Here is a 12783-nt window from a genome sequence, read left to right as displayed (position 1 = left end):
TACTGTAAACGTGTTTTGAGAAAGTATTGCCAAGGATTGCTACTGTAATCAGTGAAAGTAAAAGTAGCAAAATAATACATCAATATATATTTTTTTTAAAGTCCTACACTAGCAAAAAAACTGCAATCATAATTCAGGTTTAGGAGTCTAGAAGATCTAGATATTATCACATGTCAAAGGAAAAAGTACACATTTTGGAGAATGGACCCTTCCGCATTAACATGACTGCAGCATTTAATGTCGTTGCTTGTCCTAGTAGAGCCAAATACGTGTTTGACCAAAAGTAACTTTGGCCAAATTGACGAAAGAAAGTAACTTTTTATTTGAAATATTTCCTTTAAAAATAAGGGTAATATTCTGTGTGCTGGTACATACATGTAAATGTTGACAGACACCGAACAAACAAGACATCATGTTCGGTATGTTGAATGTGTCCTGCTAACAGCAGCTGCCTGTCAGTTCACACTTATGGATATCTGGTACAGCGTACATAATGCTGGAATTATAGAAATGTGTGTGAGGTAACATCCAGCCGTGGGAACCTCACGTTAAACCCTAAACACTCTGCGGGTGATGGAGGAAGTATTCAAATCCCTTACTTAAATATAAGGACCAAAATCACAAGTTTAACATGCTCCATTACAAGTTAAGGGCTTGAGTTTTACATTTTCATCACAGAATATGTGTTCATACAGTCAAGAACAAACATTATGCAAAAAAAGTGTAGTTAAATAATAATAGTAAAATGTCCCATTTAAATTATTTATATCATATGTTATAATTTAAGCAAAAGCATGAAAACTTAATTTCAATGTTGTATACGGTCGAGCAGCTCATTTGAATGATGAATGATGAATTTAATTAGGTTTTATATGTAAATCTGCAAAGTGACAGGTGACTACACAATACACGTCACACAGTTTTCACTACATATAGTGAAGTAAAATGTACTGAAAAGTAGTAGGGTTCAAGAATGGAAATACTTAAAGGTGCCCTATTACAGTATGTCACGGTTCATATTTGTATTTTAGTCCTCTACATGTTTACATGCTTTAATGTTCAAAAAGCTCTTTGTTTTTCTCATACTGCCTGTGCTGCAGCATCTCTTTTCACCCTCTGTCTGAAACCAGAGCCCAGTCTGCTCTGATTGGTTAGCTGGCCAGCGCTGTTATAATTGGTCAACCACATAGAGATGTTCCGCCGCTTAATTATTTACAATGTGTTGGAACACTAGCCAAAAGTAGCACAAGTGTTACATAATAATATCTCTATGTCAATTAACTACAGGGGTCCCTCAGGGCTCTGTTCTTGGTCCCCTCCTCTTCTCCTTGTACACAAACTCGCTCGGATCTGTCATTAGCCCGCATGGTTTTTCATACCACTGCTACGCTGACGACACCCAATTCATTCTGTCCTTTCCCCGCTCAGAGACCAAGGTCGTCGCACACATCTCTGCTTGTCTAGCGAACATCTCTCAGTGATGTCTGCTCACCACCTCAAGCTCAACCTTGACAAGACTGAACTGCTATTCCTTCCGGGAAAAGATTGTCAAACTCTTGACCTAACAATCAACATCGGCACCTCTATTGTTTCCCCGACTCAGACTGCAAGGAATCTGGGTGTGACCCTAGATAACAAACTGTCCTTCACTGCAAACATTGCTGCTACAACCCGCTGCTGCATATACACGCTTTACAACATCAGGAGGATACGTCCCCACTTGACCCAGAAAGCGATGCAGGTTCTGGTCCAGGCTCTCGTCATCTCACGCCTAGACTACTGCAACTCCCTCCTGGCTAGTCTACCTGCATGTGCCATCCGACCTCTGCAGCTCATCCAGAATGCAGCGGCTCGTCTGGTCTTCAACCTTCCTAAATTTTCCCACACCACGCCGCTCCTCCGCTCCCTTCACTGGCTTCCGGTAACTGCTAGAATCCACTTCAAGACAATGGTACTTGCATACCATGCTGCGAATGGATCTGGCCCTTCCTACATCCAGGACATGGTTAAACTGTACACCCCAGCACGTGCACTCCGCTCTGCATCAACCAAACAGCTCGCTGCACCCGCACTGCGAGGGGGACCCAAGTTCCCATCAGCAAAAACACGTGGGTTTGCTATCCTGGCTCCAAAATGGTGGAATAAGCTCCCCATTGAAATCAGAACAGCAGATAGCTTGCACATCTTCTGGCGCAGACTGAAAACTCATCTCTTTAGACTCCACTTCGAGCGATAGAATTACTAACAAAGCACTTATATACTAATAAAGGACTGGCTTATCTAAAGTTGAGTAGCACTTGAAATGTTTTAGCTCTATGAAACCTGATCTACTTATATGATTCTGTTTTCTTCAAGTTTGTATCTTGTTGGTCGAACGCACTTATTGTAAGTCGCTTTGGATAAAAGCGTCAGCTAAATGCAATGTAATGTTACGGAAGTAAACAAAGGGGTCCAATTCAGGCATTTCAGGCAGGTCGGGAATTTGTGTGGGAGAGAAACTCCCTCTGGAGGGACCTTTGGGGTTCTAGCCCTTGCAAATCATTTACATGCAAAAACTACTTTTTTAACACTACAGGAATTGGAAAATCAAAAACAAAAAAAAAGGCCAAGAGTCCAACAACAGAAATACTTAAGTTACTCAAAAATGTATTGCGATTAAGTACACTTCCTTTCAAACATGGTTAGGACATGTAACTTTTGTAGGAGCTCTTACTTTTAGATTGTATTAGTAAAATTCCACTTTATATATGGGTGTGTATGATATGTGTTTGTTTTGCTGAAGCTTCATACAACGTTCAAACATTCTTCAAATTCGTTAATGAGTGATTTTGAATTCCACTTGAGATGATGTGTCTCGTCCAACATGATCACATACAAAGCTGGAGTCCAAATTCCTCCATCCCAGAGTGGCTGAATGAAGGGAAGGAGCGGAAGAGGGGTGGGGGGGTGCAGAGAGCCTGCTGAACAAGGAGTTCTTTATAATGACTGACTCTTTACACGGTGACTCATCGTACTTCACAGGGCCGTCTGTGGCCTGAGGAGGCCTGCCCTCGTGTTTGCTGAATGACACACTGTGTTGTCAGAATGTCAGGATGTCATATTGGGATGTTTGGAGTGCTCCCCCCCTACCAACACACCACACACACCCCTACTCTTATTGTACACTGTCAATCTCTGCTTTACTGTCATGACTATTATGCAGTTTGTACAAGGCATTCTTAAAGTTTAGGGTAAAGAAAAGTGGAGGTTTTGAGGAAAAGGTGTTATAAGAAAACCGTCGCAATTCTGATACAAAAAAGTCCTTTAACATGAATAGGTAAAGGCGACCCCAAAACCTATTTTATAATAATGTCCATTGTTTGCAATATTTTATATTTTTTAAAAAAACGGTTTTACTTGATGCCAGAGATAACTACTTGCTGCCAGGGCAAGAACATTTCCTCATCTCTGTCAAAAATAACAAGTTGGTTTCTACATCGCTATTATACATTGATGTTTTCATATTTGGAACAAGAGTCGGTCCCAACAAAGCAAGCCCAAGTGCCTGTTAGTGTATATGGAAGTTATTATAGTTCATATAACAAAGTCACATCCTGGGGTTTTAAAGTACGTGTGACATTATTTTTCTTGTGTCGTTTTATCAGACTCCCGGAGTTTCCTGGACAGTATAAGCCACACCGGCGGCTCCGCAGAGGGAGAGCTGTTCAGATCAGAGGTGTCGGTCACTCCTGCTTCCTGTCAGAGGATTTTTGGCTCCATGTGCTCCATGACATCAGACAGGTACTCACCCTGTTATTGGAGTGTAACGGTACTGTGTATTGCATTAGAATATGAAATAGTGGCCGCAATAATGTAAAAATATCATTACAACTCATCCGATAATGAGAGGCTTTTATACTTCATGCTCATAAATGTTAAATTTGTGTACATTTTGTATATCTTTAGAGTAGATTTGTAATGTTGTCATGTAGGTATTGCCATAATTATAGATTTGTTGACATTTTGATACGTGATTATTTCCTCCCCTTTCTGTCCGGCAGCTCCACTCCTCCTGTGTGGCACGACCGGACTCCAAACTCCCTGAACTCCCCGTATCCCCCCCAGCCCTCACCCCCTCTCTCCCTCAGCACTCCCAACGCCCACAGCTCTCCCCGGGGGGCTCTGAGAGGCCTGGGTGGAGGTCCGGGGGTCCGCACAGAGACAGACAGCATGGACTTGTCCTCGTTGTTGGGGAACGGCAGTCTGGAACACAGCCTGATACAGGCCATGGAGGGCCTTGGGAGTCTGAACTTCGGGGAAGACGGGGGCCTCCCTCCGCTGCTGCCTGAGAAGAGGAGAGTGGGTGAGGGGGGAGAGCTTGGCTCCTGCTCCCCCTCTCTGAGCGGGTTTTCCAGCCCTCATAGTGGCAGCAGTCTCAGCATCCCTTTCTCATCTTTAATGACCCCCGACCCCCTCCGAGGACTCAGTGGGGCGCCGTCCCCAGGAGCAGGTACACTGTCTCAGATGGTTGTCCTAATGTCTCTTTCCTTGATGTTCATTTGATTATTTATGAGTGAAAACATCAAGCATTGACCAATTTCAGTTAATTCTTCAGTTTCCCTTATTATTCAACCTTTATGGCTTGTTTTTAATTATTTTCAATATTCTTTATATTTATTTTTTAATACTATAAATGTTTTTAACTGTTTTAGTGCATCGATATAAAAAATGGGTAGGCACTAAACTTATGTTGCCATCCCAATACAATGGAAATAGGTGAAATTGACCGTAAACATTAATAATTGAAATTAAAAATATAGTTTTAATATTTTGGAAAACAACATTTGGTATTTTGTGAATAACCGAAAGAAATTCTCTACTGCTTCCAGCTAAGTATATGGGTTATTATAAGTAACAGGGGTATTCCTAATGGAGCTACAAGTTGGATTTTAAAACAGATTTAGTGCTTTAAGTACAATTAACAAAACAGGTTAAAAATAATGATGGTAGAGGGACAATACGTCTTTTGTTGATATGTACTGACTTCTTAACCAGGCACTTTTTTAGTTTTAGTCTTGTGTGGCTTTGTTGTACTTGGGCCAATGCCAGTCTGAAACATAAGTCTGTATCTGATTCTCGCAGACTTTGGCAGTAAGCAGGACACTGTGAAGTTTGTTCAGGACACTTCCAAGTTCTGGTACAAGCCCGGTATCTCCAGAGACCAAGGTAAATATTGGTGTTGGACGGACGCTTTAAAGCAGATAAAACGGCCCTTGTGCAAAGCTCCTTGTCCAATATGAACATGATGTTTCTAACTTTAGCTCATTTGTGTTTCCTCCCCCGGTTGACCTACTAAACAGCCATCGCCGTGCTGAAGGACAAAGAGCCGGGCTCGTTCATTGTCAGAGACAGCCATTCGTTTCGCGGGGCATACGGATTGGCCATGAAGGTGGCCACGCCACCTCCGTCTATCTTACAACAGAGTAAGAAAGGTGGGCTAAAAAAGTCACAACCTAACTTTTCTCTGGATCCCTGCAGCCACGAAACTGCCTTCTACTAGGAACAATTATGTACTGCTTGAATGGAAATCTCTATGCACAATAACGAGATTTCTATCCATATAAAAACTTTTTGTGAAATAAAAAAAATCTCAAAAGTTCTAGCAAGGAGTTTAGCACCTATTAGTACATATTAGCATAAAGCACCTTCCATTTCATTTAGGTGACATGTTAAAGTGACTATTTTCAGTGATATTATTATATGTTAAACAATGTGATTTTATTTTCTCTAAAATAGATTTTCTGAGCCACATATATAAGGTTGATTTAAAAGGAATTATATGCTTCTTTCTTTTTTCACAGACATGATTTGTCAAGTTTATATTTCCATAGCGCTCCATCTATCAGTCTGTGACATATGAATGCAAATAAACCAAATCAAAGTACAATATACTGATATGTGCTCTGCGTCTCTAAAGCAGGGGACCTGTCTACTGAGCTGGTGAGACACTTCCTGATAGAGTGCACGCAGAAAGGAGTTCGTCTCAAGGGCTGTCCCAACGAGCCGTACTTCGGTGAGCTGATTTCTCACTTTTGGTGCCGCTTTCTTTTTCATATTGACAGTAACATAGCAATACATTTGTATTTGTTACACATTTTAAAAGATGCCTGTTGATAAAATAAGTAATGGTCTCTTTTTGGCTTAACAAATGAATCGAAGGACAAATTAGTAATAGCTACTTTTATGACATAGTCTTGGTTTCATGATTATGAAATATGAAAGTAATTTAATCCAAACAGTTTCATTGTGGCAAAGTAAAGTTAACAAGTACAATTGTTGTTGTGTTAATACTGTATGTATTGCATATGTATGTGTACTACTGTATATTTGGAATTCATGTATATAGATTTCAGTAATAAAGAAGGGTCTATGTAATGTTGAAGCTGCTCCAGGAGTCACAAATGCTTACTGTTAGTTTTCTCTGCTGCATTGGATAACAGTTAATCATGTTCATGTTCAAAGTTAGCTGTAACTACCGCGGTCATATAAAGAAGAGTAAGCATAACAATATTTTCTACAATCTTTTGTAGGAAAAGCAGAAATGGCATCAAAAAGCAATGGTTACAATAAGGTATCAGAGCTTTCCACCAACCAACGCCCAGGATTGTTGTACTCATGGCACAATCAATACAATCAGTACAATCAATTAAATCATGGCTGACTTTGTGATGTCAGCACAGTGTGTCATTCCCCTGATCAGTTTGCTTCCTGCTTCTGTTAATTATTTACCAGGCTGGACCTACTGGGGTTATTATAGTAAAATAGTACTATAGAGTTATTATGTGTTTCCTGTGCCACCCTCTATTGGTCAAAAAGAATAGGTGCAGCTGGCTCCTTCATTCATCAGTCTGGATTTGGTGCTGTTTGTAAAATTGTTGTGAATGTATGTATTATTTTTCTTCACAGGAAGTCTCACAGCTCTGGTGTGTCAGCACTCCATCACACCGCTGGCTCTGCCTTGCAAACTCATCCTGCCTGACAGCGGTAAGCTGTGTGTGTGTGTGTGTGTGTGTGTGTGTGTATGTGTATGTGTATGTGTATGTGTATGTGTATGTGTATGTGTATGTGTGTGTGTGTGTGTGTGTGTGTGTGTGTGTGTGTGTGTGTGTGTGTGTGTGTGTGTGTGTGTGTGTGTGTGTGTGTGTGTGTATGTGTGTGTGTGTGTGTGTGTATGTGTGTGTGGAAGGAGAGCTAGGTATCAACCTCCAGCATCACTTTTAAGAGGAGCGCTCAGAGTCCCATTGAGTGCCAAAAATCTTCATATTATCATGTATCATATTTTTACATGTTAAAATTAATAGTTGGTATATTGAAGACCAATAATTGTTTTATAGGACCAGCGATGGACAGTGTTGGACTAGTAGAACACATTTAAAAAGTTGTCAGTTAAAATGTAGTGTTTCTGCTTTACATTTTGTATTTAAACTGGATTAAATTAAAACGTGGAACAACTTAAGCAAGGAAACCCTTGATCAATCTATCAATTATGAATATACAACCTCTATTCCCCCCTCACGAGAATACATTTAAAAAAAGAACAAAACACAAAAAGAGCTAGGGACACCACAGTGGGTGCAACTAGCATTATGAAGCCACACAACTTAAACAACCTGGCACTAAATCAATAAAGGATCCACAAGGCAACTAGAGATGTTCAAACAATATGAAACCACAGCAGCTACAGCCACAAACACAAAAATTAAAGCATAAAAAGAGAGCAGCATAGTTTTCACACACAGTTTACTGCTACACACACAATGCCACGTCTCAAAGCAAATAGATATTGGGTTTCAATACAGAAAAGCAGAAGCTTTTTTTTATTAACATGTGATTTACAGATAATTATATGTATAATTGAAAGTAGGACACCTTACTTACAGTATGTAGTCAAATGTGTGACTTTAGTTTCACTTTACTTTGTGATAGGCCATTCCAGATACTTTTTGTGTCCGTATGTATGTGTATGTGTCTAAGAGAGAGACTGCCTGGTACAAATGCATTGATTGCATACAGATGTAATTTGTGTGTTTCTTGGTGAGTAATCTTTGTGTGATGTTGTTCTCAGACCCTGTGGAGGACCTGACGGACTCACCTGCACAGACAGCGACAAACTCAGCAGCCGAGCTCCTCAAACAGGGAGCAGGTACGGAACAGACACCACATGTGTATACAAATCTGTTTGACTTGTTATGAACACACACCCTCCTCATTTGGAACCTCAATGAAGTTCATATTTGCAACAAAATGCACCTTTGTTTTGTGTCAGTGAGCAAACAACTAGACGATAACTCAAGCTGTATATTTATTGAGCTGTCTCTTCATATCGTGTGCAGCGTGTAACGTATGGTACCTGGGCTCCGTGGAGCTGGAGTCTCTGACGGGACATCAGGCGGTTCAGAAGGCAGCCATGATGACGCTCTCCATGGACCCCCCTCCGCCTTCCACCGTCGTCCACTTCAAAGTGTCGGCACAGGGAATCACGCTCACTGACAACCAGAGGAAGTGAGTGTTAGTGCGGACAGAACACAGACAGATACAGACGTGAGGCCACATGTTAACACAGATTGTCTGTTTGTTCCTGCAGGTTGTTCTTCAGGAGACATTATGCTGTCAACACGGTCATCTTCTGTTCTCTGGACCCGCAGGGCAGGAAGTGAGTATTCAGTGACAAGAAGTCCAACAATATTTTCCATATTGGTGTACTGTATATTCTTAAAGAAACCATTGGAATGAGCATATTGCTACTACTATGCTCCACAATCCTCTCAATAAGTGGTTTTATTAAAAGCCACATTGAAAACACACAGTGATACACATTCCTGCTGAAAGCTACCTCTACATCACTTTGGAAAACAGTTGCAAAGAAGTGGTTATTCATTTTAAGTTGATGAAAGAAAATATATATTTAACATTAGCTTCTATCTATGAAAGGCTTAATCACAGAGCTGAGAGAGGGGGGCCACATTTCCAAGATGAATCCTGTAAATATGTGAGAAAAAACGTTGAGATTAAAGGAGAACATTTAAGAGGAAGGAATTCACATATTTAAAATGATTCAATATTCTTAAATGAGAGAAAATCCTTTTATACATTTTTGGAACCAGATTGCTGTATTCTTCAAGGTGGCATCAACTTCATAACCAAACAGATCCTGCTTGTTGTGTATCATGCCTAATCAATTTATACTTCGCAAACTGATTTTTCTAATAAGGATATAGACCAAAATCACCACATTATAAGCATTGGTACTTTGAAATAAATACTGGCCTAAATGTTACTTTATTCGCTGCACTTTTATGCCGTTTTATCTATGAGGGAGAAGGGCTATACATATCATGATGTTGACTGTATCAGTTTATAAGATGAATGCCGATTTTGAAATAAATTGGAATGTGATTATTAGTTCCTAGTCCTGCTTAGGGCTGTGCAATTTAATCGATCCTGCGATATATATCGATATTTTGTTTCCCGAGAAAGTATCGATATTTCAGCCGCGGGTATCGATACATTAACTCCCATTCAAATCCCCCGTGTTCCGCCCGGCACTCTGCTCGCTGCCCATTCCCCCTCGTTCGCTTTGCATGAAGAACGGTTACGTCAGCCAGCCGAGCCGCTAGTGTCGCTGTAGAGCATTTCTAGATACACAGACGCCGGTGTCTTCTTCTCGCAGTGAATGCGAAGCGGTTCAGGAGAATGGCGGCAAACATTAACCACACTGGAGAGGGTCTTCTCTCCCGCCGGAGATATCGTCCCAATCCCAAACCACTTCCTCGACGGAGTGAACTCCGTCTGTAGCCACACTCGCAGCTCAACGAGGCTCCCTCCTGTCAGATGGAGGGAGTAAATACAGCAGCAAGCTTTGAGACGGCCTCCCCTCTCTCTGGCAGAAACAGGAAATGCCGTAACTGTATGTAACAACGGTTTCAAATCAACATCTCTTAGACAAAAAGTTTAAATTAATAACTCAAATGAAACAAATTTTCTCACCACATCTTTTGAGTCATTTTGTCCAGCATTTGCAAGCTGTAGACTCTCTGTCTAGTCAGAGCCATATATTGTATAATTGATGCTTTCAGTTTTCAGTTGAATTAATTCAATCCAAGTCAATGGAACACTCACAAGATGTCACCAAAATCACACTGTCCCTTTAAAATCTTTCAGAAAATGATGTAAGTGTATCGAATTATATCGAATCGTATCGGATCGTATCGTTGGCTGAATATCGTGATATATATCGTATCGTGAGCTCAATATCGTGTATCGTATCGTATCGTGAGATTAGTGTATCGTTACAGCCCTACTGACAGTGTCATAACGTGTGTGTTATTCTAATGTTATTCTGTCCCAAACAGATGGACAAGAGGCAGCGCTTCTACTGCAAAGTAAGTTCATGTTCTTAACTCGGTTATTGTCTCTTTTATTGCGCTCTACAAGATTGTATTAAACATTGTCTTGACAGTATCTTGATTAAATACAAGGAAAGTTACATCTTCACTCAACTGATACAACTACTAAATCATGGCATAGAGTCGTCTCAGGGGTTGCAGGAAGACAAAAAGAACATGCAACCAATAGATGCATTAAGTACCGCTATTATATAAATAGACTATAAAGAGGTTTATCTTGGTTCCATGGAAATTGGCCAGTGCTGAGACTGTTTGATAATGTTACATCAGAGGTTTACCACACAGAATCTCAATAGCTACACAGTCTTTTTTTAAGGTAAGTTATTAAAAGTTATAAATATTAAAAGTATTCTAATTCTAATTGAGTCAACAGTACAGAGGTGACAGAATAGAGATACATGGGGAATGACGTGAAGCAAAGATCATAAGGGTTCCACAAAACTCAAACCTATAGCTGTATTTCAACAAAAATATGTCTCTCAACTTACTGAGAATCTGGATGGAGAATGGTCTTTTGATGGATGAAGGTTATGAGAGGTTTTATTTTTTCAAAAAGGAAACTCCAAACCTACAACAATTTCACACATTTAAGCAAGACTCTGCACTTCTACCTGCTCACGATTGTAATTTAAGACAAGAGTTAAGCTCTTGTATAAATAGTCTTGTCCTTCTCTGTCCCTTTCTTCCAGGATCTTTGGCTTTGTAGCCAGGAAAGCTCAGAGCGAGACTGAAAATGTGTGCCATCTGTTTGCTGAACACGACCCAGAGCAGCCGGCCAGCGCTATCGTCAACTTTGTCTCAAAAGTCATGATTGGCTCACATAAGAAGTGAGGAGACAGGAGAGCCTGGACTGGGGATCAACATCCAAACTCAAAATCATGTGGTTGGATATCGAAAAAGAATAGCCAACAACTATGAACCCACTGACTCCATTTGGTCCATCCTGCAGAAAACACGTGTATTTTGTACTGACTGCACCACAGGATGCCGCCACCAGAGGGAGCCGAGACGGCCATTTAAAAAGTTAAACTTTTCAGAAGGAGGCTGTAACTACTTCAAGATGCATCATTGGACCTTTTTACTACTTTTGTATAAACCCATACATTCTTTCCCAGAGGATCTAATATACAAGTCAGATCCTGACCCCTTTATCTGACCTGTATCTTCAAATGTACCATATAACACTGACTTTGCCCATTGGTGAATATCAGATATTCTTCCCATTAACACATATTTTAATCAAGGGTATAATTCTAAAAGCGTTAATTTTTGTTAAAAATGTGTATATCAGGTTTTAAAGTCATTTTTGTACAAACCACCGGTCCATTTTAATTTGTTAAAAGAAAACCAACTATTCTCTCACATTACGAAGTTGGTCGCCTTGTACTTAAGATGGAATTTTGAGTTGTGTTTATAGTATTTATCGCTTTTTACAGATTTGTGAAAGTCTTTCATTTTCCTAAATATACTTGTCATATATTTTTGTATATTAACATACTGTACATTAGGGTTTAAGGCAGTGAACCTCAGAATCTATGTCACATATTGTTGTAGTATTTTACATACCAGTGAGTTATGTAAACTGCCCGTGTATGTATACTTGTATTATTAATATAGATGTCAAAATGTTCCCTTCACAGTAACTCGAATACAGATTTATTGTGCCATTAAAAGTATATTCAGATTTTCTCTAATAAGAGAATAAATACAGTCACTGTGAGAAATGTCTAACACAACAGTTCACCTCAGTATTTCTTTCCATTCACAGCTTCTTTTATTTATCAGTCATCTTGTTTAACTGATTTTATGAATGAAAGTTGACAGTAACCGAAACGAATCAGATAACACTTTGTTTTTGCCTATGTATTATTTCAGTGATCATTTTTTATTTTGATTCATGACAAACATATTTTAAGTATGTTAGTAGTTAATTAATAACTTAATGACTCAAAATAGATGTTTTAGGTTCAGGGCAACATAAAAAAAATTGTTGAATTCACGAAGGATCCAAAACACTGTATGCTACATTCAAACTGAAAAAGGGTTAGTCCAGGATTTTTGAGATAGTGGTTCAACAAATGTTCTTGCCCTATGATACAATGAAGGATAATGGCACCCTTTTAAACTTTGTAAAGTTTTCTAATGAGAACATTTTTATTTGAGTTACTTTTTTAAAGGACGGGGATTGTGTTGTTTTGTGTTAATTTTTTTATATAAAAAACTCGACAAAAAAACAAAACAATGTGTAAGCCAATATCCCTAACCTGTCGGTGGCAATCTGTCATGCAGGTGAGTGCAACAAGGCAACAAGTGAAGGATCAACATGCAGTCCAGGCAT

The 12783-nt window shown here is 39.6% G+C and overlaps 1 protein-coding gene across 7 annotated transcripts in view; it reads left to right on the top strand.

The window, feature by feature from the left end:
- The window catches only part of tns3.2 (tensin 3, tandem duplicate 2), a 54647-nt gene extending 42365 nt beyond the window's left edge, over window positions 1-12282 (top strand). For 4 of the 7 annotated variants that reach the window (XM_079687034.1, XM_079687035.1, XM_079687036.1 and 1 more), the window contains 11 exons: window positions 3645-3780; window positions 4041-4489; window positions 5122-5205; window positions 5340-5471; window positions 5957-6052; window positions 6946-7023; window positions 8105-8182; window positions 8373-8541; window positions 8624-8692; window positions 10392-10421; window positions 11135-12282. In XM_079687034.1, the coding sequence (XP_079543160.1) occupies window positions 3645-3780; window positions 4041-4489; window positions 5122-5205; window positions 5340-5471; window positions 5957-6052; window positions 6946-7023; window positions 8105-8182; window positions 8373-8541; window positions 8624-8692; window positions 10392-10421; window positions 11135-11276 (1463 nt within the window). In that variant the 3' untranslated portion in view covers window positions 11277-12282. The remainder of the gene's footprint in view (window positions 1-3644; window positions 3781-4040; window positions 4490-5121; window positions 5206-5339; window positions 5472-5956; window positions 6053-6945; window positions 7024-8104; window positions 8183-8372; window positions 8542-8623; window positions 8693-10391; window positions 10422-11134) is intronic. The other 3 variants (XM_079687039.1, XM_079687038.1, XM_079687037.1) reach the window with 3 other exon arrangements.
- Window positions 12283-12783: the final 501 nt, after the last annotated feature.

This window comes from Notothenia rossii, assembly GCF_949606895.1.
Source record: "Notothenia rossii genome assembly, chromosome: 1".
NCBI classification, from domain to species: domain Eukaryota; kingdom Metazoa; phylum Chordata; class Actinopteri; order Perciformes; family Nototheniidae; genus Notothenia; species Notothenia rossii.
The sequence above is the reverse complement of the archived record's forward strand: the minus strand, read 5'-3'. Positions and strand labels throughout refer to the sequence as shown.